General features: G+C 39.3%; 1 protein-coding gene across 1 annotated transcript; it reads right to left on the bottom strand.

The window, feature by feature from the left end:
• Positions 1-965: 965 nt before the first annotated feature.
• DYNLT2B (dynein light chain Tctex-type 2B) lies at positions 966-27,909 on the bottom strand. The gene is made up of 5 exons (XM_040249991.1): positions 27,648-27,909; positions 24,737-24,870; positions 20,853-20,922; positions 12,822-12,885; positions 966-1,116 (listed from the first exon to the last, which is right to left on the bottom strand). Exons 1-5 carry the CDS (start codon positions 27,770-27,772, stop codon positions 1,069-1,071), a joined length of 441 nt encoding a protein of 146 aa, XP_040105925.1. The 5' UTR covers positions 27,773-27,909; the 3' UTR covers positions 966-1,068.

Genomic DNA, 27,909 nt, shown 5'->3' with positions numbered 1-27,909 from the left:
ATGGTGGGTAAGCAGTTGCTGAGGAGCTACAGAGGAAAATAAAGGATTTATATTGTGACCCTTCCCTTTTGAGTTTCAAACAGTTATTTGAACAGGGCAGATAGATTCAGTTCAGTCGCTCAGTCATGTCCGACTCTGTCCATCACCAACTCCCAGAGTTCACCCAAACTCATGTGCTTCAAGTCGGTGATGCCATCCAGATATCTCATCCTCTGTCGTCCCCTTCTCCTCCTGCCCCCAATCCCTCCCAGCATCAAGGTCTTTTCCAATGAGTCAATTCTCCGCATGAGGTGGCCAAAGTATTGGAGTTTCAGCATGAGGCAGATAGATTAAGGTGCTTGAAATAAGGACAGCTAGCTGGAGCAGACATCTAAAGGGAAGATTACTACAAAGACAGTGGAAATTGGGATAGTACCATCATAACCTCTGAGAGTCTTAAGGGAAGCTAATTTCACAGCCTAGAAACTCTTCGATCGTGACACTGGGCAAACCCTGGATAAAACAAATACAGGTTTAAACTAACAAGCTGTGGAGAGTGGAGAGTGGCAGAGCTGAGTAAAAATACTAGGTAAAAGATAAAGGCAATAATTTAAAATGCAGGAAAAAAACTTATAAGTAAGCTGATCTCAGAGTTAGTTATAGTGAAAAATTACAAATAATCAATCCACAATAAGGACATGGCAAAAATAACCAGTCGTGTATAACCTAATAGAATTGCAACTATTAATGTAGGCTGCTGAAAATTATAATCAAATAAAATGATATAAAAATTGTACACGACATTATAAGCGAAAAATCAGGTTACAAAACTGTATATATGATGTTTTTAACCCTGTAAATAAAAAAACACTGGTTATGTTTGAACAACTACATTATGGATTGTCCCTACTTTTTTCTGTAACTTCTAAATGTAGTAATGTTATAATGAAATTGAAACATTAAAATAACACCTAAAACTCAACAGACTCAGTTGCCAAACTGTCCACTTTATTTTGTCAAGATATTTATTTAACAATGTAAAAAAGTTCATATTTCTTCATAGTCATATCTTTTTCCAGCTTTCAAGATTCAATAGTAGAAACAGCCAAATGCCGCTACAACACAGAATAAACTGTCCTAAAAAAAAAAAAAAGAAAAAAAAAGAAAACAGAAAGCAAACATGAATCCATAGTTAGTATTTCAGTTAGTACCAAAGGACAGCACAGATGTGAAATTAACACCATCTGAGATCTTTATCAGTTTTCAATCATGAAGACTTACCTTTCTTCAAGAAACAGGTTTTCCAGAGTATAGCTATAGATTTTCTTGCCTCACGATAGCTACAAAGTTGCTAACTAAAAGGGTAGGATGGTTAAATAATAGATTTTCTGAATGAAGAAATATAATGCAAGCTAACGTACTTTCAGTTCAGTTCAATCGCTCAGTCGTGTCCGACTCTTTGCAACTCCATGAATCGCAGCACGCCAGGCCTCCCTGTCCATCACCAACTCCCGGAGTTCACTCAGACTCATGTCCATCGAGTCGGTGATGCCATCCAGCCATCTCATCTGTCGTCCCTTTCTCCTCCTGCCCCCAATCCCTCCCAGCATCAAAGTCTTTTCGAATGAATCAATTCTTCGCATGAGGTGGCCAAAGTACAGGAGTTTCAGCTTTAGCATCATTCCTTCCAAAGAAATCCCAGGGCTGATCTCCTTCAGAATGGACTGGTTGGATCTCTTTGCAGTCCAAGGGACTCTCAAGAGTCTTCTCCAACACCACAGTTCAAAAGCATCAATTCTTCGGCACTCAGCCTTCTTCACAGTCCAACTCTCACATCCATACATGACTACTGGAAAAACCATAGCCTTGACTAGATGGACCTTCATTGGCAAAGTAATGTCTCTGCTTTTGAATATGCTATCTAGGTTTGTCATAACTTTTCTTCCAAGGAGTAAGCGTCTTTTAATTTCATGGCTGCAGTCACCATCTGCAGTGATTTTGGAGCCCCCCAAAATAAAGTCTCTCACTGTTTCCACTGTTTCCCCATCTATTTCCCATGAAATGATGGGACCGAATGCCATGATCTTCGTTTTCTGAATGTTGAGCTTTAAGCCAACTTTTTCACTCTCCTCTTTCACTTTCATCAAGAGGCTCTTTAGCTCCTCTTCACTTTCTGCCATAAGGGTGGTGTCATCTGCATATCTGAGGTGATTGATATTTCTCCCAGCAATCTTGATTCCAGCTTGTGTTTCTTCCAGCCCAGCGTTTCTCATGATGTACTCTGCATAGAAGTTAAATAAGCAGGGTGACAATATACAGCCTTGACATACTCCTTTTCCTATTTGGAACCAGTCTGTTGTTCCATGTCCAGTTCTAACTGTTGCTTCCTGACCTGCATACAGATTTCTCAAGAGGCATAATGTTTATTCTTAAAATAAGTATTCCCACTTTCCCTGATTTATCAAAGAAATAATATAAGTAAAATGCTTTGAGTTTCTTAAAGTATATGCATTACCAAATCCAAGCATATTATAGTGCCGAGGTCCAGCCTCAGCAGAGTCCAGAGATATCCTCAGGATGGACGACGTTGGCGAATAAAGATAAAGAGATAAGGAAAGAATGACATGGGGTGACCAAGCTTCAGTGAGTGAGGCCTGTTTACTTTATTTTCAGAGAGGGCTTTTATACCCTGAGTTTGTACATACAGCAAGGTGAAAAATGCAGAGTCAACTCAACATTCCATCAGTATTAACTTTTATCGATATCAGGTTCTTTCCTGCAAGAGTCTTATTTTTTGTACATTATCTTCTGACCCGGAGGCCTGTTGATATTTTATGACCCCTTTTTAATAAAGGTTGGTCAGCCAGAACAATAATTTTCTCTTAAAGTGTTTCTTCTTAAATTCCTAGCCTGCTTCACCCTTAAAGTACAGAGTTACATTTTTCTGGAGCAAAGATTCAGTGGGTTACAGCAAAGAAAGAACTTATTAACTCAAAGTCTAATGTTGCTAATGCTAAAGCTGCTGCTTGTTTTTTCTACATCCTGACTATATGCACTCCCAGGAACACAATGGATAATGGATGTGAGAACTTGGCAGCAAGTATTGGCTCAACAATGTTGCAAGAGTCTGGATAAACCTGCCAAGTAAGCTAGAATGCTAACAGGGGGCTTGAAACACTCCTTTCATGCCCAGGAGATTTATCAACTAGAGCCCTAAGTTAACTCTTTCCAGAGAAAGGTGGTCAAGGATAGCCCCCTGTTAATGTCAGAAGAGTTGGTGAAAGACATAAAATAGTAAGACAGACAGATTCTGGTTTTGGGGTAGATGCTCGAGCAGGTCCAGGGGGTCCCTTGAGTCCTGATCTCACCTTTGCCCATCAGGCCTCTTCCTCATGACCTTTGCCATGGGCGGGATTCTCCACGCTGGCTCCCGGCATTATAGTATCACAGATAATGAAAATACACCACCTTGTCATAAATTCTGGATAAGGAAAAATGATGTCTGGTTGTTTGTTCTTAATTGATAAAATATATTTGTCCACCTTTTAACTCAGAATCTCAAAATGAGCTCCATATCCTAACAAATGTGTTAAAACATGTTTTAGGTACTTATTAGAGGTGTACAACATGCTTCAGTTCAGTTGCTCAGTCGTGTCCAACTCTTTGCAACCCCATGAATCACAGCACACCAGGCCTCCCTGTCCATCACCAACTCCCGGAGTCTACCCAAACTCATGTGCATCGAGTCAGTGATGTCATCCAGCCATCTCATCCTCTGTCATCCCCTTCTCCTTGTGCCCTCAATCCCTCCTAGCATCAGGGTCTTTTCCAGTGAGTCAACTCTACGCAAGAAGTGGCCAAAGTATTGGAGTTTCAGCTTCAGCATCAGTCCTTCCAATGAACACCCAGGACTGATCTCCTTTAGAATGGACTGGTTGGATCTCCTTGCAGTTCAAGGGACTCTCAAGAGTCTTCTACAACACCACAGTTCAAAAGCATCAATTCTTCAGTGCTCAGCTTTCTTCACAGTCCAACTCTCACGTCCATACATGACCACTGGAAAAATCATAGCTTGACCAGACGAACTTTGTTGGCAAAGTAATGTCTCTGCTTTTGAATATGCTATCTAGGTTTGTCATAACTTTCCTTCCAAGGAGTAAGCATCTTTTAATTTCATGGCGGCAATCAACATCTGCAGTGATTTGGAAGCCCCCCCAAAATAAAGTCTGACACTGTTTCCACTGTTTCCCCATCTATTTGCCATGAAGTGATGGGACCAGATGCCATGATCTTCGTTTTATGAATGCCTCAGTACCTCCTAACCCATCAACCTCACCTCTAGCCTGGCAATGATGCAAGAAAATATGAGTTCAAGTATTGTTCAAGTATGTGATTATTAACCAAAAGCAAATTCTTCAGTTAGCCCAGTTCCCTGGCTTCTTGGATGGGATTACTGTGTTCTAAAATAATGCTATCTGGCACCTAACTGCTGAATAACCACAGACAGGAGGACACTGGAACCCACCGAAAAAAAGGTACCCCACATCAAAAACAAAGAAGAAGCTGTACAGATGAAATAGGAATCTGAGTTCTTGTTTCTGGAGCTGAAGAATGAACTGCATGAACACGCAAACACTCAGGGTAGCAAGCAAACATGATCTATTAAAGAACAGGAAAGTACAAAGCTCTCAGCATAGACACTGAGAGGGGGTAGAGAGTCACCCAAACGTGGGACTTACAGCAGTATTTATATCCTTAATCTGTACATTTTTGGTTAGCTCTTGCCCTTAAAATACATCATTTTTAACTAATCAGTTTAAAGGTCAAGATGCTTAACATCTTTATGGCTTCTCTTGATCCATGGATTAATTTGCCACCCTTTTTCATGCCCCCTGGCCATTTTATTTTAGATGGACCAGAGGTATGGATTTAAGATTAATAATCATCAGTTGTGTTTCACAACAAACAAAGCTAGTGGAGGTGATGGAATTCCAGCTGAGTTATTTCAAATCCTAAAAGATGATGCTGTTAAAGTGCTGCAATCAATATGCCAGCAAATTTGGAAAACTCAGCAGTGGTCACAGGACTGGAAAAGGTCAGTTTCCATTCCAATCAGAGAAAAGAACAATGCCAAAGAATGTTCAAACTACCACACAATGGTACTCATCTCACACTCTAGGAAAGTAATGCTCAAAATTATCCAGGCCAGGCTTCAATAGTTCGTGAACCATTAACTTCCAGAAGTTCAAGCTGGTTTTAGAAAAGGCAGAGGAACCAGAGATCAAATCGCCAACATCCGTTGGATTATAGGAAAAGCAAGAGAATTCCAGAAAAATATCTATTTCTGCATTACTGATTACACCAAAGCCTTTGACTGTGTGGATCACAACAAACTGTGGAAAATTATTAAAGAGATGGGAATACCAGACCAGCTTACCTGCCTCCTGAGAAATCTGTATGCAGGTCAAGAAGCAACAGTTAGAACTGGACCTAGAACAACAGACTGGTTCCAAACTGGGAAAGGGGTACGTCAAGGCTGTATATTTTCACCCTGCTTATTTAACTTCTATGCAAGTTACATCATGGGAAATGCTGGGCTGAATGAAGCACAAGCTGGGATCAAGACTGCTGGGAGAAATATCAATAACATCAGATATGCAGATGACACCACCCTTATGGCAGAAAGTGAAGAAAAACTAAAGAGCCTCTTGATGAAAGTGAAAGAGAAAAGTGAAAACGTGGGCTTAAAACTCAACATTCAGAAAACTAAGATCATAGCATCCAGTCCCATCACTTCACAGCAAATAGATGGGGAAACAATGGAAACAGTGAGAGACTTTATTTTGAGTGGCTCCAAAACACTGCAGATGGTGACTGCAGCCATGAAATTAAAAGACGCTTGCTCCTTGGAAGAAAAGCTATGACCATCCTAGACAGCATATTAAAAAGCAGAGACATTACTTTGCCAACCAAGGTCCATCTAGTCAAAGCTATGGTTTTTCCAGTAGTCATGTATGGATGTGAGAATTGGACTATATAGAAAGCTGAATGCCAAAGCATTGATGCTTTTGAACTGTGGTGTTGGAGAAGACTCTTGAGAGTCCCTTGGACTGCAAGGAGATCCAACCAGTCTATCCTAAAGGAGATCTGTCCTGGGTGTTCATTGAAAGGACTGATGCTGAAGCTGAAACTCCAATACTTTGACCACCTGATGCGAAGAGCTGACTCTTTTGAAAAGACCTTGAAGCTGGTAAAGATTGAAGGCAGGAGGAGAAGGGGACAGAGGATGAGATGGTTGGATGGCATCACCAAGTCGACGGACATGAATTTGAGTAAACTCTGGGAGTTGGTGATGGACAGGGGGGCCTGGCATGCTGCAGTCCATGGAGTTGCAAACAGTCAGACAACTGAGCAACTGAGCTGACTGAACTGACTTTGATGTATGGGCTTAAGATTAATGATCATCAGTTGTTTTTCCCTCAGGCATATAGAACAGAAGTTAGTTACTTCCCTTCCCTGGATCTGAGTACTGATAATTTATCACACCAAGCACACATTCCAGGAATTGGGAGAAATGGTATAACTTTAGGCTAATGGAGCCAGATGTTTATGAAAACAAGACTAAGATCTCAGGGTCCTACACTCACTGCCTAGCAATTTCTACCTCAGCTAGATGGAAGGAAGGGCACAATCATTATAAAATCAAATCCCATACTCACCAGGTAGATGACTCACAAACTGGAGAACAATAATAGCAAAAAAGTTCTCCCACTGTTGTCAAGGTTAAGGAACTAGGAATCCCAGGGAATTTGACCTCAAGGCCAGTGGCATCTTATTATAGGACTTTCACAGGACTAGGGGGAAACAGAGACACCAGTCTTGGAAGGCACAAACAATATCTTGTGTGCACCAAGACCCAGAGGAAAGGAGCAGTGGCCCCATAGGAGACTGCTAGTGTTGGAGGGTCTCCTGTGGAGGCATGGGTTGGAAGAAGCTCACCACAGGGATGGGGGCACTGAAAGCAGCAGGCCTGGAAGGTCCCCCTTGGCATAAACTCTCTTGGAGTTCACCATTAACCCTACCATAGAGCCCACAGACCCCAGGGCTGGGTTGCCTCAGGCCAAACAACTATTAGGGTGGGAGAGCAATCTCACCCATCAGCAGACAATTGGATTAAACCTTTACCTCTGTCTCAACAGAGCAAGACCTAGTTTTTCCCACTGCCAGCCCCTCCCATCAGGAAGTTTACACGAACCTCTTTGCCTCCTCCATCAGAGGGCAGACAGAAGAAGCAGGAAGAACCACAGACCCACAGCAGTGAAAACAAAAACCACATTATATACAGTTAATCAAGATGAAAAAGCAGAAAGTTTTGTCCCAGATGAAGGGACAAGATCAAAACCCAGAAAAACAACTAAATGAAGTGGACATAGGCAACATTCCAGAAAAAGAATTCAGAATAATGATAGTCAAGATGATCCTGAATCTCAGGAAAACAATGGAGAAAATGCAAGAAATCTTTACCAAAGACCTAGAAGAACTAAAAAACAAACAAACAGAGATGAATAATATACTAGAAGGAAACAACAGCAGAATAACTGAGGCAGAAGAATAAATAAATGACTGGGAGGACAGAATGGTGGAAATCACTGCCACAGAACAAAATATATAAAAAAGAATGAAAAGAAATGAAGAGAGTCTAAGAGGCCTCTGGGACAACAGTAAACTCACCAACATTCACGTTATAGGGGTCCCAGAAGGAGAAGAGAGAGAAAAAGGCCCTGAGAAAACATTCAAAGAGATAATAGCTGGAAACTTCCATAACATGGGAAAGGAAATAGTCAACCAGATCCAGAAAGCACAGAGTCCCAGGCAGGATAAACCCAAGGAGGAACACACCAAGACACATAGTAATCAAACTGACAAAAATTAAAGATAAAATTAAAAAAGCAATAAAGGAAAAAGGACAAATAACATACAAGGGAACTCCCATTAGGCTATCAGCTGATTTCTCAGCAAAAACTCTACAAGCCAGAAGGAATGGCATGATATATTTAAAGTGATGAAAGGGAAGAACCTACAACCAAGAAGACCCAGCAAGCCTCTCATTCAGATTTGATGGAGAAACCAAAAGCTTTCCAGCAAAAGTTAAGAGAATTCAGCACCATCAAACTGGCTTACAACAAACACTAAAGGAACTTCTCTAGGTGGGAAACACAGAGAAGGCAAAGACCTATAGAAAATAAACCTATATACCTGTGTCTCTTTTGCTGTCTCGCATACAGGGTTATCGTTACCATCTTTCTAAATTCCATACATATGTGTTATTATACTGTATTAGTGTTTTTCTTTCTGGCTTACTTCACTCTGCATAATAGGCTCCAGTCTGTTGGGCTCTGTGGGAGAGGGACAGTGTGGGATGATTTGGGAGAATGGCATTGAAACATATATGATATCATATAAGAAACGAATCGCCAGTCCAGGTTCGATGCAGGATACAGAATGCTTGCGGCTGGTGCATTGGGATGACCCAGAGGGATGGTACGGGGAGGGAGGGGGGAGGGGGGTTCAGGATGGGGAACACGTGTACACCCGTGGCAGATTCATGTTGATGTACGGCAAAACCAATACAGTTTTGTAAAGTAATTAACCTCCAATTAGACTAAATAAATTTATGTTAAAAACATAAAAATAAGTTTCTTAAAAAAAAAGAAAAGAAACTTAAAACAATTAAGAAAATGGTAGTAGGATTAAATGCACTAACCAAAAGACACAGACTTGCTTGGCAGATGAAAACATGGGCATGGATGATGTACTTCTACTTACCACATCACTTTGCTTGACTGCCCCAAATTGTATGTAATTATTTTATATTGTTAGGTTAATCATGTTGCCATTATGGCTGGCTTTTATTTTTTGTCTGGCTACTCACTGTAAAAACTGATAAACACCTTTTACTACTGTGTTTATGTAACTATTATTCACTTAATACCATTGTATCATGATTGGTCAACAGGAAAATAATAGCACTCTATAGCCTGTAATCACTTTTTAAAATCCAGATGCATATCAGAAATATCTTGGAAATTTTTTAAAAATACAAATGCCCAGGTACTGCTTTCTCTTTCTCCAGAGCTCCAAATATGTTTCTAATGAGCAGTCATGTTTAAAAACAATTGGACTATATGATTATCTTTATTTCTATCTAGTTTGTTTCACTTTTTCTATTTCATATTCAATGCTCCCATTTCATTTAGTTTATGTTTACCAATTACTCCATTTCCTTTTTTCTTTTGATGTTCTTTCTCAAGCATAGTAGAAAAGCTTTTGTATACTTACATACAAATAATATGTATAATATATATATTTTAGAAAACTTATGAATTTTTGCCTAACTGAAAAATTTATGACATTTTGATTCCACCTGTTTGACTTAGCATGAATAGAATGCCATATTCTTAATTTAAATAAATAGATATGCAACAAGCAACAAAGGTTTACTGTAGAGCACAGGGAACTATAGTCAATATCTTGTAATAACCTATAATGTCAAATAATTTAAAAAATAATATATGTGTATATGTATAACTGAATCACCTTGCTGTGCATCTGAAACATTGTAAGTCAACCATACTTCAATAAAATATGTATTGCTAAAATAAAATAAAATAGTACTGTCTGTGGTGAGGAGCATCATTTTTTGTTTGTTTTAATTTCCAGTCCCTTATGAATGATACTTTCATAAAATAAAATAAAAATTATTAACTAAGAAAATGAAATGAAAAAAGAAAGACAAATACAACCTAAACTTCTTATTAATTTGATTCAATGAACATAAAATTGCTCTGTCAAATTCCATGAGAGTTTCTAAACCCTTATACATAATTTATGTACTTATCTTTTTGAAGACATATATCAAACAATTTGTAGACTGGCATTGGTCTTATAGACCCCACCTTTGATTGGCACTGTTCTTCCAGTGCCACCCAGAGTTCTTCACAGGAATTGAGCCCTGGCTAGCCACAGTAATCAGTTCAATAATATGCTTTTCTCTCCACTCTCTCATTTCCTCAACTCCTACTGGCCCTTCCTGGGATTTTCTCCCAAATAAACAAAATACTTTAAGCACTGAAAAATGAAGCTAAATAAACACTCTAAACTGAACTAAAGATATAGCAGACTAAGTCAGCAACCTAGACCAGGCTCTCAAAAATGACATTTAGACACTTGCCCCATTAATCCTATATTCTAAATCCAGATCCTGATCTTTACTAAGTAATGCTGCTGCTGCTGCTGCTGCTAAGTCGCTTCAGTCGTGTCCGACTCTGTGCGACCCCATAGACGGCAGCCCACCAGGCTTCCCCGTCCCTGGGATTCTCCAGGCAAGAACCCTGGAGTGGGTTGCCATTTCCTTCTCCAATGCAGGAAAGTGAAAAGTGAAAGTGAAGTCGCTCAGTCGTGTCCAACTCTTAGCGACCCCATGGACTGCAGCCTACCAGGCTCCTCCGTCCATGGGATTTTCCAGGCAAGGGTACTGGAGTGGGGTGCCATTGCCTTCTCCATTACTAAGTAATAACTAACACCTAAAATTTTAAACTGCATATTGGTTAATATGAGTATTGTCTAGTCTCCATGGGTTTATAAGCTCTTGACCAGCTGAAATCATGACTGTCTTATTCACCATTTTATTCCTAGCAATAACGGAATTGAGTTATGGGTTATCCCCTACTTTCTTCTCTACTTTCTAAATGTAATAACAGATTATAACAAAATCAAAACATTATAATATAAGGCACATAATAGGAGCTCAGGATTATTTGTTGAATGAATGAATTGTATCATATAAGGACTCAGGGAAATATTCAGTTTTCAAAGAGCAGGGAAAACCACCACCTGAATTTGACCCTTCTCCCAGAGAGCTGATATTTGAAGATTTGCATAGTACTTCCCACTGCCCTGGTGGTTCAGATGGTAAAGAATCTACCTGCAATGTGGGAGACCTGGGTTCCAGGGTTCGATCCCCGGGTCAGGAAGAGCCCCTGTAGAAGGGAATGGATACCCACTCCAGTATTTTTGCCTGGAGAATTCCATGGACAAGAAGCCTAGAGGGCTACAGTCGATAATGAGTTGGACACAACTGAGCGACTAATCCTTTCCCACTGTCCATCCTGTGATCTTCAGGTTAGTTGAGCATAAAATAAAACTTTGGTAGGACCATAGAATTTTAGAGCTAAAAGGTACCTTAGGATCATCTGCACCAGCAGCTTCTATACCTGACAGTAAGATAATCATGTGGAGAACTTTTTTAAAGTTTCAGATTCCCTGATCCAACCCCTGGCTTATTTGATCAGAATTTATTGAGCAGAGCCCTGGCACCTATATTTTAAACAAGTTCCTCAAATTCTTCTTAGTCATCCACAGCCAGTCTTTAGGAATATCTAATACAGCTTTCTAATATTACTGATACCATCAGAGAAAGGCTCAATGACTTACCTAAAGTCATTCAATTAGAAAGTTACAGCACTAGAAATGGAACCTCTCTCCCAATTCACTCAATATAGTTCTTCTTTTCTACTCTACTCTAAGTCTGACTCTGCTGCTACTGCTACTGCTAAGTCGCTTCAGTCGTGTCCAACTCTGTGCGACCCCAGAGACGGCAGCCCACCAGGCTCCCCCGTCCCTGGGATTCTCCAGGCAAGAACACTGGAGCGGGTTGCCATTTCCTTCTCCAACGCAGGAAAGTGAAAAGTGAAAGTGAAGTCGCTCAGTCGTGTCCGACTCCCAGCGACCCCATGGACTGCAGCCCACCAGGCTCCTCCGTCCATGGGATTCTCCAGGCAAGAGGACTGGAGTGGGGTGCCATTGCCTTCTCTACTAACTCACAACCTGAGAGCATTTGGATAGAAGACAGGATCCTTTCTGGAAATAAGCATAAAATAATAACATATGTTTAAAATATATGAAACATGCATGTCAATAATGTCCCAATGTTTAAACGAAACTTCTTTATAAAAATTCCTCTGTACTTTTGCTTAGTTTTACTAAATAGCTTTAAAATAAAGTAATTAATTTTATTACTGAAAGAAAAATCACCTTTCTCATGGAATCCCTGCCACCCAAATTTCTTTGCAGCTTAACAAACTGCTGTCTGTTAGCACCAAATAAGTAGTATGCTATTTCTACTTCAAATTTGTGAAAAGTTACATTATCAGTAGATATACAAGTGTCCTCATCTATAAGCAGCACACTAGGCTTCTGCTTTAATAATACAAATGGACAGTAAAATCATCTTATCTACAAGTCGTGTCAGACAAATGTCTAAAACTAAAGTGGCCTCAGGAACTTCACTGGCAGTTCGGTTGTTAAGACTCCACTCTGCCAATGCAGGAGGCATGAGTTTAATCCCTGGTTGGGGAACTAAACCCTGGGATTTCTTTGGAAGGAATGATGCTGAAGCTCAAGCTCCAGTACTTTGGCCACCTCGTGTGAAGAGTTGACTCATTGGAAAAGACTCTGATGCTGGGAGGGATTGGGGGCAGGAGAGAAGGGGACGACCGAGGATGAAATGGCTGGATGGCATCACGGACTCGATGGACGTGAGTCTGAGTGAACTCCGGGAGCTGGTGATGGACAGGGAGGCCTGGCGTGCTGCGATTCATGGGGTCGCAGAGAGTCAGACACGACTGAGCGACTGAACTGAACTGAACTGGGGAACTAAAATCCCACATGCTGTGAGGCCAAAATAAATAAAGTGTCGCCACATCTTAACAAACATGAAGAGATTTGATCTGGAATGCCCACGTGTCCTTCAGATAGGCAGAAAGCGTTCCCAACAGACTTACATTCATGAAAACATCGTGAGTACAGTTATCAGTGTCAGCATCCCAGAAACAGCGAGCAGCCATGCTGAAAAGTCAAGGAGTAGAGGATTGTCAACAACATAACAAGGACCTGAACCCCATATGTCTGCCATAAGCACAAGTCTTCCATGATACATTCTTATATACCAGTGCTTCCAAACCTTTTCACAGAATGAGATGACCTACAGAAAAGCATATTTGTATAGCAGAAGATCCTGGGTACCCTAGAAGGGCCTGGAGTCAGATGAGGCTGCTCGCAGCTGGAGGTAACAGGCCCAGGGGTCTAGCAGCCTCAGACTCTGACTGGCTGCTTGATGGCTGAAGAGGCAGATACCTTGAAGTCTTTGGTAGTCAGGGTGGAAAGCTCTGTTAAAGATTATTTCAGGTCAGACTTTTAGAGGAAATAATACCTAGACTTCTGGCTAATAAAATGTGTTCAATTTCTGAACAATAATATGAGAAAGTAGGTCTGGAAAGGACCAAACAAATTATTTAGTGCAACCTATTCCAGGAACCAGAGATCAAATTGCCAACATCTACTGGATGATCAAAAAACCAAGAGAGTTCCAGAAAAAACATACATTTCTACTTTATTGACTATGACAAAGCCTTTGACTGTGTGGATCACAATAAACTGTGGAAAATTCTTAGAGTTGGGAATACCAGACCACCTGACCTGCCTCTTGAGAAACCTGTATGCAGGTCAGGAAGCAACAGTTAGAACTGGACATGGAACAAGAGACTGGTCCCAAATAGGAAAAGGAGTACATCAAGGCTGTATATTGTCACCCCACTTATTTAACTTATATGCAGAGTACATCATGAGAAACGGTGGGCTGGAGGAAGCACAAGCTGGAATCAAGATTGCCGGGAGAAATATCAATAACCTCAGATATGCAGATGACACCACTCTTATGGCAGAAAGTGAAGAAGAACTAAAGAGCCTCTTGATGAAAGTGAAAGAGGAGAGTGAAAAAGTTGGCTTAAAGCTCAACATTCAGAAAACGAAGATCATGGCATCCGATCCCATCACTTCATGGGAAATAGATGGGGAAACAGTGGAAACAGTGAGAGACTTTATTTTTCTGGGCTCCAAAATCACTGCAGATGGTGACTGCAGCCATGAAATTATAAGACGCTTGCTCCTTGGAAGAAAAGTTATGACCAACCTAGACAGCATATTAAAAAGCAGACACATTACTTTGCCAACAAAGGTCCATCTAGTCAAAGCTATGGTTTTTCCAGCAGTCATGTACGGATGTGAGAGTTGGACTATAAAGAAAGCTGAGTGTCGAAGAAGTGATGCTTTTGAACTGTAGTGTTGGAGAAGACTCTTGAGAGTCCCTTGGATTGCAAGGAGATCCGACCACTCCATCCTAAAGGAAATCAGTCCTGAATATTCATTGGAAAGACTGATGCTGAAGCTGAAACTCCAATACTTTGGTCCCCTGATGCGAAGAACTGACTCATTTGAAAAGACCTTGATGCTGGCAAAGATTGAAGGCGGGAGGAGAAGGGGACGACAGAGGATGAGATGGTTGGATGGCATCACCAATTCAATGGGCATGAGTTTGAGTAAACTCCGGGAGTTGGTGATGGACAGGGAGGCCTAGCGTGCTGCTGGAGTTGCAAACAGTCAGACATGACTGAGTGACTGAACTGATCACTGTATAGGATCCTAGAGAAGAACGGGACAATTCTAAACTAGAATTCAACCTTCTAACTAATTCTATCCAGTATTATCTCTACAGGATGCTATGCTACCTCTAAATTCTAAAATTAGCCATTCTCCTCTCTGCAGTTAATGGATAAGAACAAATGTCAGTCAAAATAAAAGTCTATTTGAAAATGGAAACAAATATGAAGAAGTTTTAGATTACTAAATGAAATTATGGTATTTCTTAGTAATGAAATTCTGTGCAGCTATTAAAAGATTTTTTACAAAAAAAACTTTTAAGAACATGAAAAGATATTCACAATATAATAAGTTTTAAAAAGTAATTTTAAATGTTCTATTTTTTATTAAATGTATGTATATGATTCATCATTAACATTTATTGAACACTACTTTGTGCCTCATTGGTCTAAGTGCTTTATATTAACTTACTTAATCCTATGAGATAGGTACTATTAATATACCCATTGAATAAATAGAGAAACTGAGAAACTGAGAAATTAATAAATTTGTCTAAAGTCATTTATAATATATAGTATATAATATATAGTGGCAAAGCTTGGCTTTGAACCTAGGCAGTTAAGCTTCAAGTCTGTAGAGAAAGATATACACACACCATACTATATTCGTTCAATTTTAAAAGCTTTTTTTCCCTGAGTTTTACATAGAATAGCTGCCCCCAGCCTAATATTTCACACATTCTTATATCCAAAAAGTTCTACCTATTTCCAAACTGTAACAGGATGAAATAAAATTAATATACTTAACAGATCAATCAACAAGTGTTTATTTAGCAAGTATCATATGTCCAGAATCAGTAAAACCTGGCTTTGTCCTCAAAAAATTCTCAACTTAATTTAGTGAAAAAAAAATAATACTCACCAAAAGAATAAGATAATGTATTTTTGGTGCTGATTTATAGGTTATTTAGGATTAAAAGGGATTATATTGTCTATCTAGGCCAAGCCTCCAAGTCCAAGTTGTACAACAGTTGAATTAAATCTGTAGAAGTGCTGAAGAATTTTAGAGAATTTAGAGAGGACAAAAAGCCAAAGAAGATTTCATGAAGGAAGCAGTACTTAAGCTGAGTAGAACCAAGTGAAAGCATGAATATAAAAATGTATTTAACCAGTATTTGTTCAGTATTATATATAAGCAAAGTGCTAGGTGTAAATGATACACAGATGCACAAAACACAATCCTTACTTTCGAATTGTAGTCTCTTTACACAATTTCCCAAAAAAAGGAACCAGAGCTCCTTGGAAAAATGGCTAGTTCTAAGATTGTGGCTGAAAATGTACAAGATAAACCTGGGATACTTGAGTCATTTCAAAACCCTTGGCTATATAAAAAAGAATGCTATATTCACTTAAATAAATATATATATATATATATATATATATATATATATACACATTTTTATATATTTATAAAATTATGTCCAAAAACTTAGAAGAAATATGATGGAACAGTTTATAGGTGGCCAAATTCTCCCACCAAGTCAATTAGAAAAAATAAATAAAATGAATCAGAGAGCTGCTGAAGGAAATAAAGACTAGGAGAGCCAAAATTCCAGAGAAAGGTGAACCACATGAAGTAAGCTGAAACTCTGAAGCAAAGTTCTCCCTGGGGCACTTGCCAACTCTAAGCACAGAGCTAGAGGCTGAGAGCCTGGGCTTTCTCCAGGAAAAGGACCAATTACTGAAGGAAAAAAAAATCTGCAGCACTGCTGGCAGTCTTGCAGGGCTGGGGAGTTGGGGGTGGCATAAAACTGCAGATGTGAAAGGGCCGAGATCCCTGTGAAAAAGGAGAGAGTAGAACTGAGCCTGTCACGTGGTAGGTTTCCCCTCAAGACATGTGTTCAATTCTGAAACTATGCATGTAGGAACCTAAAAAGCTACACATGGTAGGCAAAATAATGGCCAAATATGTCTATGTCCTAAGCCCCAGAACCTGTGAATGTGATATTACATGGCAAAAATGGTTTTACAGATATATAACTAAGGATATTAAGATGGGGAGATTATCCAGGTGGGTTCCATGTAATCACGAGTCTTTATGAAAGAAAGAGGGAGGCAGGAGGGTCAGGGTCAGAGAGACATTTGAAGACGCAATGCTATTGGCATTGAGGATGGAGGAAGGGTTTTGAGCTGAAGAATGCAGGTGGCCTCTAGAAGATGGAATAGGCAAGGGAGTGAACCCTCCCCCAGAGCTTCCAAGAGGAATATAGGCCTGCCAACACCTTGATTTTAGCTCAACAAAACCCATTCTGAATGTAGGATCTCCAGAACCGTAAAAGAACATATTTTGGCTTTTCTAGGAAACTAATTCGTTACAGAAAAAGCCTTTGGAATGAAGAGGAGTTTAACACTCAGAAGAAAAGGACTAAAAGTCAGTAGATCGGGTTCCAATGAACACTCCAGGTTCTTGGCTGAAAGATGTGGAGGGCTACATTCAAGAAAGAAGGGTGAGATAAAGATGGAGAATGCCTTATCAAAACAGCAACAAGCCAACCTCAACTCAGCTCAGTATCTGGTTGGATTCAGGTAAGTAGACCATATTCTACCTGAATAACAAAGGAAAGGTAAACCTTTTCTGAAGGAAAATAATATTATCTGCAAGTTTTACAATTTTTTAACACAATATCCAGGACTCAAAGTAGGCATGCCAAGAGACAGAGCCATATGAAAGATTAATAAGACAAAAAAAATAGTCAAAGAAAATAGGCTAACACACAATTCAGAGACAAGGGTAAGCACTGCTAAGACCAAAATGTAAAAAGAGGAGAGAAGGAGGATGGAGAACATAGATTAAAAAATAATTTCACTAGACAATTAGAATCTATGAAAAAAGGTTTTAAATGGAAATCCTAGACTTGCAAACTATAATAACAAGTTAGGAATTCAGCTGGTGGGTTTATTAATATCAGATTAGACAGAATAGAAAAGAGGGTTAGTGAACTGAGGGACAAGTCAATAGAAAAATATCCAAACTGAAGTACAGAGAACAAAAAAGTCAGAAAATAGCATCATAAGAGATATGTCTATTACTGTAAAAAGATCTAAATATTTGTAACTGGAGTCCATTAAGGACAGCAGCCAGCAAGGAAGCAGAGGCAATATTTTAAAGGATAATAGACATATATAGCACCCAGATCTTAGTATCTAATGCCATTATCCAATAAAATGAATCAAGGCTCCTTAGAGAAGTGGCTGATTCTAGGGCTGGGGCAGGGAATGGATAAGGTGAGACATCTTATAGTGCCAGTAAATAAGGATGTGCTTAAAAACCCCCAATGGCAGGGTATGTAAAACGGACCTGGGAGTCAACCGAAAGAATTCCCAATGGCCAAAGCTGGAACAATTTGAGCAATGAAATAAATAAAGTAGAACTGGATTATAATCCAAATTATAAATTTCCATAGTCCAAACTGAAATAAATAAATGAATGAATAAACAAATAAATGGGAAAGAAGAAACAAATCTTCTATGCTGAAAAATTCCAAATAATTTGTGTTAGACACACGGCCTTCAAGGAGGTGGAGTATAACCACTTGCTCCTGAAGTGTGGGTAGCACGTAGTGATTTTTTTGTAAAGAGTACAGTATGGAAAAGGAAAGAAAGAGTAACTTTACAGTGGACAATCTGACAAATACTACTCAGATAGGTATCAAAGTTAACATCAATAGTAATATGTAATGCTAACAACATGTACCCTGAAATAATATAATGAGAACAGCACTTTACCTCTGTGATCTTCCTCCCCAAAATTTATAATTCCAGGCTTATTACAAGCAGACAAATCCCATTTGAAGGACATTCTACAAAATACTTACCATACCTCTCAAAACTGTCAAAGGTCATCAAAACCAAAGAATATCTGAGAAACTGTCATAGCCAAGAGAAGACTAAGAAGAGACATGTAATATGGTACCCTAGATAGGATCCTAGACCAGAAAAACAACATTAGGTAAAAACTAAAGAAACTGGAATAATGTAGGCACTTTAGTTAATAATAATGCATAAATATTGGTTCATTAATTGTGGCAAATGTACCAAACTAATAGAAGATGTTAATAACAGAAGAAACTGGATGTGAAATATTTAAGAACTCTCTGTACCATCTCTGAAACCTTTCTATAAATCTAAACTATTCTAAGATAAAAGACTTGTTTAAAAAAAAGAAAAAATGGTTAAGACTTTTCTCAAGCTGATATGACAAGATTCAAGAGCCCACAAATTCAAGAAGTCCTAAGAACCTCAAGTAGAATAAATACAAAGAAAACCATATATATCATACTAAAAAGACAGTGAGAAAAACATTTTAAAGTGGCTAGGAAAAAAGACACATCACCTCCAAAGGAACAAAAATAAGACTAAGAGCTGATTTCTCAACAGAAACAACTGAAATCAGAAGAGAGTGTAATCATAAGTTTGAAGTGTTGAAAATGGAAAGGCATTTATGTTTTCCTTCTATCTCTTTCTCTTAAGGAATGTGGATAAATGTAGTATTGAGTTACCTTCAACGATACAGATGAGGATATGTCAGTGCAAGACAGGAGAGCCCACATCCTTGACACCAGTAAGGCACCTCACCAGGCACAGACTCTTACCTGGTGTGTTTTAAGAAGAGAAAAAAAGCCAACTGAATATTTTATAATATTAAGGACCTTCAATGTTTAAACGTGCTATTTTATTATGTTAAAAAAGGCCCTTATAGTTTAGAGATAAATACTGTTGTATTTACAGATGAAATGATATGATGACTAGAATTTCCTTCAAAATAATCTGGTAGAGGCAGGGAGAGTAGGTGGAGGTATAAATGAAACAACATCAGTGTGTGGTTGATAACCTTAAAGCTAAGTAACAGACACATGGAAGTTCCTTGGTGTCTGCAGTTGTATATGCCTAAAATTTTAGATGATGAAAGTTTTAACAGGAGCTAAGGGAGGCCTTATATACCATACTTTAGAGTTTGCCCTGATCACATTGAACAGTCAGTCAGGACAAGTTTGAGTTTATGCTTTACAAGGTTTGAGATAAACTCTACAGAGTTTAAGAAAAGTAAGGGCATACTTCAGGGACACTAGTCTTGTGTGTGAATTGCAGAGAAAAAAGATCAGAATCTGGAAGTGTTGATAAGGGGAAGCTAAGCAACCCTGGCATCCAGGTTACAGTGTGTGCAAAGAGAGAGTCAGGGCTACATAAAAGAAGACGCCACACTTTAAGCAGGGGGACCTGGGTAATACTGCGGGAGACAGAGAAATGAAAATGTCTGACTGATTTAGGAAGAGGAAGGAAAGAGAAATATGGAACTCTATTTGAACACACTGAATCTGAGGTGACAGAATAATAAAGTATTTCCTAGTTTCTCTGTGGTGAAGAAATCTGAAGCCTTTTGACCAAATGGAAGAGGACACCAGGGTGAAGAGTACAGTGACCCTGACACAAGCCAGATACATAATTTGGGGCAAATCATGCTGAACCTCGTAAGTGTCATCATAAAATAAGGGGACTGGACGCTGGAAAAAATCTGTAGTCCTTTCCCAATCTAACAATCTACAGTGAAAATTCTCAGTGATAGTATCTACAGGGTTTTTTTTTTTTAATTCATCCAGCAAATATTTTCATACTGTCTTACAAAATACTAGACTAGGCACTGTTTATAAAGGAAAATAGGAGATTAATACTTGGGCACAGGAAAAAACAAAAAGTACAGATTTTGAACTTGTCAGTATGGGAATGACAGTTTGATATCATGAAAATGAATGACCTCATTGAAAAAGCACAGAGAAGAGCAGTGGAATAAAACCTGAGCCTTGAAGAAAGTTCACAGCTGGGGGTGTAGCCAAGAAAGAGGAACCAGTGAAGGAGAGAATAATCAGAAAAACATAAGAGAAACAAGTTAGGTAACTGACATCAGGACTGGAAAAAACAAAAAACAAAAAGAGTGAACTTTAAGAAACAGAAGCCCAGGCCAATAGCAATAGCTATGAAAATTGACCCTCAGACAATTTTAAAGAAATTAATTTAAGAGAATGGTAAGACCAAGGCAACATATATACATAATCCTACACTATCTTAGGAGCATATATACATAAACTCTCAAAGGGTTATTAGCCTACAGATACTATGAAAAGTGAGTTACCCCATGGAACTTACCCAGACTGTCAACCTCACTGCTCAGTACCAGGATCTCTTCAGTTCACTCATGCATTTTATTACACTGTCCTTTCCTCACATCCTTGCAAAGACAGGATCTTACTGAATTGTCAAGAAGATGAATACCCAATCAGAAATTTATAAAAATAAAAACAAAAGGAAAAACTAACTACTCACAATACACCTTCTCCTCTTTGTTCTCCAATCACTACTTGTACCACCATTTTATATCGGTCAAATCCCATTTCTGGAAAGAAAAACAAAAAGAAAGTTATATAGAGGCAAATATATGGCAAAATTACTTAATGAAGACAAATTTGCCTGATAACGAACACAAACATTTGGTCTATACACTTAGTGAGTATGATTGTAAGTCTGGGAGTCAGAGAGATTTGAGGACAAATTCTAACAGTAAGCTTAATAAGTGTGTAACTTTAGACAAGTTATTTAACTTTTCCGTTTAAGTCTCCCTCAACTGTTAAATGGGCGTATCACTACCTTCCTCCTGGAAGTGTTGTGAGGATAGAAGAGACAAGTTTCCTCCTGTGTCTACCCATTTCTCTTCCACAGTGGTCTCTCAATAGGTCTTTGCTTCCTTCCTTTCTCCCTTGCTATAAGTCAGGTATTGAGCTAGGCCCTGGAGATACAGAAGTAAGTAAGACATCCTTCTTGCCTTAAAGAACTCATAGTAGTTGGGAAGGCAAACACAGAAACTAAAATGAAAATGCCATAGAGTAGTAATTCAAAGAGTGGCATGTACAAGGTACATTAGGAGCACAGGGCTGGGAGGCTCCTCCCCTTGACTGAGCAATGGGGAAGGAAGGACAAGACTTCTTGGAGGATGCGATAAGTGAGCTGGGTCCTGAAAGATGAGTGAGATTTCATCAAATGAACGATGTCTCTCCATTCTATGGAGGGGCACAGCACATGCAAAGACATAGTGCATGGGATCTTTAGAAAACTACAAGCTGTTCAGTAAGAAAGAAAAGAAACCAAAAGATTCTGGATTACATGGAATGGCCAAGGACAACTCGGCTACCTCCCCCAAAACTATACTGCTAAGACAGCAAAATCCTGAAAATTCTCTCTAACACCAAATTTTGGGGACAGAAAACTGAATGAGCATCTTTATCTTCCCTCTTTTCTGACCAAAGAAAAATGGAAACAGTAAAAATTTTTTTAAAAAGGAAAAGTTAAATAGGCAAAATTGAGACAGAGTCAATTCTTTTTTTATGAAAGTAAAAGCTCCAGATCATATGGTAAATTAGGCAAATAGTCTGAACATTTACAGGTACCCTTCCACTGAGGGACATGAACTTGAATTCAGGATACTTAACAAAGTCTCAGAAGGAGACAGAGCCCAAGTTATTTTTTAAAAACACTGCACACAGCTCAGCTGAGCTTCCTCCTTCTCTATCTATTCCTCTTCCTCCTTTTCTCATACCTATGCTTTAGAAATGTGGCTAGAATATTAAATGCCCAGAGCTTAAAACATAGTTCTGACGGAAAAATAATATGGTGTTAGATACAGTGGGAGGAGGGGAAAAAGAAAAGCTAAAAAGTAAAAAAAAAAAAAAAAAAAAAATCACCAATACCACATCAGAGCAAAAATGAAAAGAAGCTGAATGGTAATAAGGAAAACAGCAAAAACAAGCCAAAGAACTAGCAAGAAAAGAAATTTACTGTTTAAAAGACCAAAAAACTCAACCCAGGAGATAACATAAATCAAGGAACAAAGAGAAATTCCTCACAGCTGATTCATAATATAAGCTTACAAATTCAATAAAATAAGAACTCAATCAGATTACAAAACAACAGAAAGATGAAAAGGGAGACTATAGGCCTAGGAAATAAACTGAATACCCATATCTATCAGTGCAGAACTAATCACTTACAAATGGCAAGAGACGGGACACAAATGAAAATTGAATTATTGACTTAAGATAATCAGAAGTATATGTCAAAGAAAAAGGAAGAGATTACAGCAAAGATAATAAATGTGGTAGACAGAGGTGATTCAACACATCGATATCTGGTGTCCTGAAGAAGATAATCTAACAAATGGAGCTGGAAATGTACAAGAAAAAAAAAGATACAAGAAAATTTCTCCAATATAGAAAGAATAAAATCCATGGATTAACAGACATAAAATGCTCAATATCAAACTATACTCTAGAAAAACTATTGAGTATCAAGGTTAAGGACAGGATTCTTTCTGCAGAGAACATCAGACTGGCCTCGGATTTCTCCATGATAACATTTAATGCAAGAAGACAGTGAAGCAATTATCTAAAAGATTCTCAAAAAAAGTAACTCAAAATTCATCCAAAATATATTTTAGTTTAAAGACATTCTCAAACATGAAAGAATCTAGGGAATAAAGCATTTCTGAGCCTTTCCTGAAAAATCTTACAACCTTACAAAATCTTATTAGGTAAGAAACGAACCAGAAAAAAGAACACAGAAATGGAAATAACATGGTGAAGGGACGATTTAAATATAGAATAAATGCTACAACGCTATGGGAAATAGTCTATAGTATATCATTGTTTTTAAAGTATTTATCCATAAAGTATTTATACATAGAAAAGGGGCTTCCCAGGTGGCTCAGTAGGTAAAGAATATGCCTGCAATGCAGGAGACCAGGGTTAGATAGCTGGGTCAGGAAGATATCCTGGAGGAGGAAATGGCAACCTACTCCAGTATTCTTGCCTGGAGAATCTCATGGACAGAGATGCCTGGCAGGCTACAGTTCATGAGGTCACAAAGAGTCAGACACAACTGAAGCAACTAAGCACGCATGCATGCATACATAGAAAAGAGGTCTGGTATGATATTCATGAAATACTAATAATTCTTCATGGGTGTAGGCATTTGAAGTGATTATTCTAACTTTAATTATCTTTCTACACTTTAACTTTTTAGTAGCAAGCATGTATTTTTTACAATAATTTTAACAGAATTTCATTAAAATCTGAAAACAATGCTAATATACTAACAGTTAATTTGGATGATGGAATAGAATTGCAATTTTCTTCTTTGTATTTTTTTATATTTCTAAAAATTAAGATATATTATTAAAAATAAGAAAATATATCAAAGTATTAAATGGAAACTATCATGGTTAACAGGCTTTTATATAACTTTAAAAAACACATTATGTATATTTTCCAGGTTTATTACAATGAAAATGTATTACGATTACAAAGACATTTTTCCCTCCAAAATAATTTTTTTAATTTAAATTTATTTTAATTGGAGGCTAATTACTTTACAATATTGTATTGGTTCTGCCACACATCAACATGAATCCACCACGGGCATACACATGTTCCCCACCCTGAACCCCCCTCCCACCTCCCTCCCTGTACCATCCCTCCGGATCATACCAGTGCACCCAAAGGGTAGGTAGGGAGTTTCCTGGTGGCCTAGTTATGATTCCAGGCTTTCACTGACATGGCCTGTGTTCAATCCCCAGCTGGGGAACTAAGATTCCACAAGCCATGAGGTGCAGCCAAAATAAATAGTTTTTAAAGGGTAGACAGAAAGGACTTTTCAGATGGCATGATATTAACAAAAGAGAGTAAGAGAGATAGAAAGACAAAGAACAAGGAGGAAAAGCATGAGATCAGCCCTGCAGGTGTAGAGTGAGGCAGGAGTGGAGAGCTGAGTAAGGCAAGTGGTTAAGTATTTGGCCAGAGAGATGGACTGAGGTCCATCTGGGAGGATATGATAAGAAGCTGAGGACTTGATAGCTCAGCAGATACCAGAAGTTATGGAGGAAAGGAGCCCCTGTACTTTCTGATCTTTCTGTATACTGGGATATCTTGGATAGTCGTTCAGTACAACTAGGTATTTCACACCTTTGCTCTTTCCCACCATATGCAAAAACCTGCATGAGTGAAAGTTACCAAATAACTGAGAAGACCAACACCGAAGAAAAATTTGTGTTTAACAGAATTCACAGCTAAGCTATGTCCCTTGTTTAAAAATAAAGGAGATAAATTGGTAAAATTGTATTTTGAAGGGAACAAGTCGTTTCCATTTACCATCACTATTACCTTTTAATTTATCTTTAATATTTTCTGATAAGTGTTTTGTGAGCTGAGGCATTTCTTCTGGAGAGTATTCAGCATTGGCCAGTTCCTCCTTGAGTACAGCATGGATACAGTCTTTAACCACAGAGGGTCTGAACCTAAATGAATCAGTTCAAAACATCTAATTGGTAACTCCAAAATCCTAAACTTAAAGTTGAACGTCTCAGCTCAACTTCCTGCAGTTTTTTGTCATTACAATCATTTGATCCTTCTTTTTCATATTTTTATTATAAAAGTAATAAAAACAAATTAAAAAAAAACAAGTCATATTGCAAACTTATATCTCCAGCCTGGACCATTCCCCTAAACTTCAGACCACATATTCCCACCAGTGCTCCATCCAGATGACTAGGAGGCAACTCAGATTTAGTACACCCGATACTGAGCTTCTGATCATTTCTCACCAAAACTCGGTTATCTCAGTCAATGGCAACTCCATTCTTCCAGCTGCTCAAGCCAAACACCCTGGAGTCAGTGTGGTTGTCTTTCTCAGAGCCCTCATCCCATTCATGACCAAATCTTACCAATTCTACCTTCAAAATAACCTAAAATTCAATCACTCACCAGTCAACTACCACCACCCTGCTCCAAGCTACCACTGCTTCTTTCCTGATTACCATGACCTCCTCACAAGTCTCTGTGTCTGCCTTTGCCCCCAAAGCCTGTTCTCAACATAGTAACTAGACTGGTGCTATTAAAATATGTGCCAGATCATGACATTCCTCTATTTAAAATACCCAAATATTTTCCCCCTCACTCAGAGTAAAAGCAACATTCTGTGACTTGCAAGGTCCCATTTGATATACCCTAGTAAACTCTCTGACCTTGTTTTCTACTACTTTGCCCCTAGTTCTCTCCACTCAGGCCACACCAGCCTTCCGTATGTTCTTGGACCACACCAGACATGCAAACTTCAGTGCTTCTGCACTTGATGTTAACCTCTGTAAGAGGTCCAGTTCCTCTCTTTATATGCATATCTAGCTCCTTCACTTCTTTCAAGTCTTTATTCAAAAGTCTCTTTCCCTAGCCACCCTTTCTAAAACTTCAAAGCACCCTCCTACTATATCACTTTATCTAGCTCCCTTCCAAGTACTTATTAGTATCTGATACACTATATGGTTCACTTACGTAATTATCTTGTTTGTGGTCTGACCCAACTACAATACAAGCTCCATAGGGCAGAATTTTTTATCTGTTTTGTTCATTGTTATATCCCATTTCTAGAACAGCATCCAGCACACAGCAGACAAATATTTTTTGAAGAAATGAATTACTGAATAAATGAAGACAGAGAAAAAAGTCTCCCCTAATTTAGCCACCCTAACAATACTATTAGCATTTTAGTTGAATTTATTACATATTACACTAGGTTCCTTTTCTGGGCTATATAGTCTCTCAGTTGATTTATCAGGTGCCAAGTTACCAGAATGTTTTAAGTTTTGAGCTTATAATGTAGCTTAATATTTGGTAGTACTAGTAGCCCCTTACTACTTCTTAATAGTATTTTCTTTGGTCTCTTGCCTGCTTGTTCTCACAGGCAAATTTTAAATAATGGATAAATTTACAGGATTTGATCTGCTCAAAATGTGGTTTTCCTATCAACAAGCATACTATATCTGGCTTTTCCTTTAAGTCCTTTCCACTCTCAGGAAATGTCAAAGGCATTCTGCAAGTCACAAATAATCTCATAGTGTTATTTCTACATAATATATACTTGCTGTTAATCTTGCTCTGTATTACAACAGCAACACAGGTGAAGGGCATTCTATGTATTTAGAATGTTTAACCAAGATAACAGCATACTTTTTTAATGCCCCTTCTAAGCCACCAGGGACTTCCCAGGTGCCCTTGTGGTGAAGAATCCACCTGCCAGCACAGGATACATAAGAGACTTGTGTTGGATCCCTGGGTTGGGAAGATCCCCTGGGGCAGGGCACAGCAACCCACTCAAATATTCTTGCCTGGAGAATCCCATGGACAGAGGACCCTGGCACACTACAGTCCATAGGGTTGCATAGACTCGGACACTACTGAGGTGACTACACACACGCGCTATCCACCAGAAAATTGCTACATGAAATCTTTTTATCACATTATAACTAACGTTCCTGACTTCTAGTATTCACCAAGCACTTGATTTGGGAATGTAATTTCAAGTAACAGAGGAGGGGCTTGGGAAAGTCTAAATTTTTTTTTTTTTTTTAATCTTGGGAAAATGAAGTTATTGATGAATCCTACAACCCTGACCGTCCTCTACACAAGATTTTGTGCCTTAATTCTGGGAAGGTATCAGGGTGGCAGGCCAAAAGCCTCTGGATACTACTTGGGTAAGACTATAATATGAACACATACAGGTCTCGTGCAGTGGAGTAAGCGCATTCTGGGCACACTTATGCACACATGAACCCTCAAAACTGAATGGCATTCAAAGCAAGCCGTTTGTTTTCTGCCATCTAACCATCTCAATTCCTCTGTGTCCACTTTCTGAAACTCCGACAGTCAACTATCCCTACTGCGCTACTCTAAGGGACTACCTCCGAGCGCTCTAACCCTGCAATCAGTGGTCTGGTCCTCTGCTGTTCCATGCAGCTGGAAGGCCAAGCGGAACAGCAGCATCCTCTCCCGCCCGTCCTTCCTTCCCGGTCACGTCCCTTCCTGCCTCTCAAGTTCCTCCGCCAACACCCGGGCTCCTCCCCTGCCCGCCCCTCCGCCTCTAGCCCCGCCCCATCCTCCATAGCCCGCTTCGCCCCGCCCCATCCAACCCCACCCCCCACCCGCCGCGCTCCTTCCAGACACCCTAGCTATTAGGCGAGCTCTGCCTGGGGCCGACAGGAGTCTCGAGGGTCGCCTCCGCCACAGCCCGTCTTCTACCCGCCTTTGCTGGAAAATGGGCCGCAGAATATAGGTATTCTCCGGCTCCCCAGCGTTGTTCTCAGTCTCAGGCAAGCCGTCAGCTGCAGCAAAGGACGCGCGCTTAGGGAAGGAGGCGGCAGCCGACATAGCCTCAGCTTCTTGGCCCCGCGTTTTCCGCAAAGAAAGCTGAGTCGGTGGCCGCGGGGAGCTGGTAAGTCGTCTCCAGGGCGACAGTGCCGCCTTTGACCCTACGTGCAGCGGACGCGCGCTCTGCACCGTGGGAC

This window comes from Oryx dammah, unplaced genomic scaffold (assembly GCF_014754425.2).
Source record: "Oryx dammah isolate SB20612 unplaced genomic scaffold, SCBI_Odam_1.1 HiC_scaffold_2, whole genome shotgun sequence".
In the NCBI taxonomy this organism is placed as follows: Eukaryota; Metazoa; Chordata; class Mammalia; order Artiodactyla; family Bovidae; genus Oryx; species Oryx dammah.
Note: the sequence above shows the minus strand (reverse complement) of the source record. Positions and strands in the feature narration are given on the sequence as shown.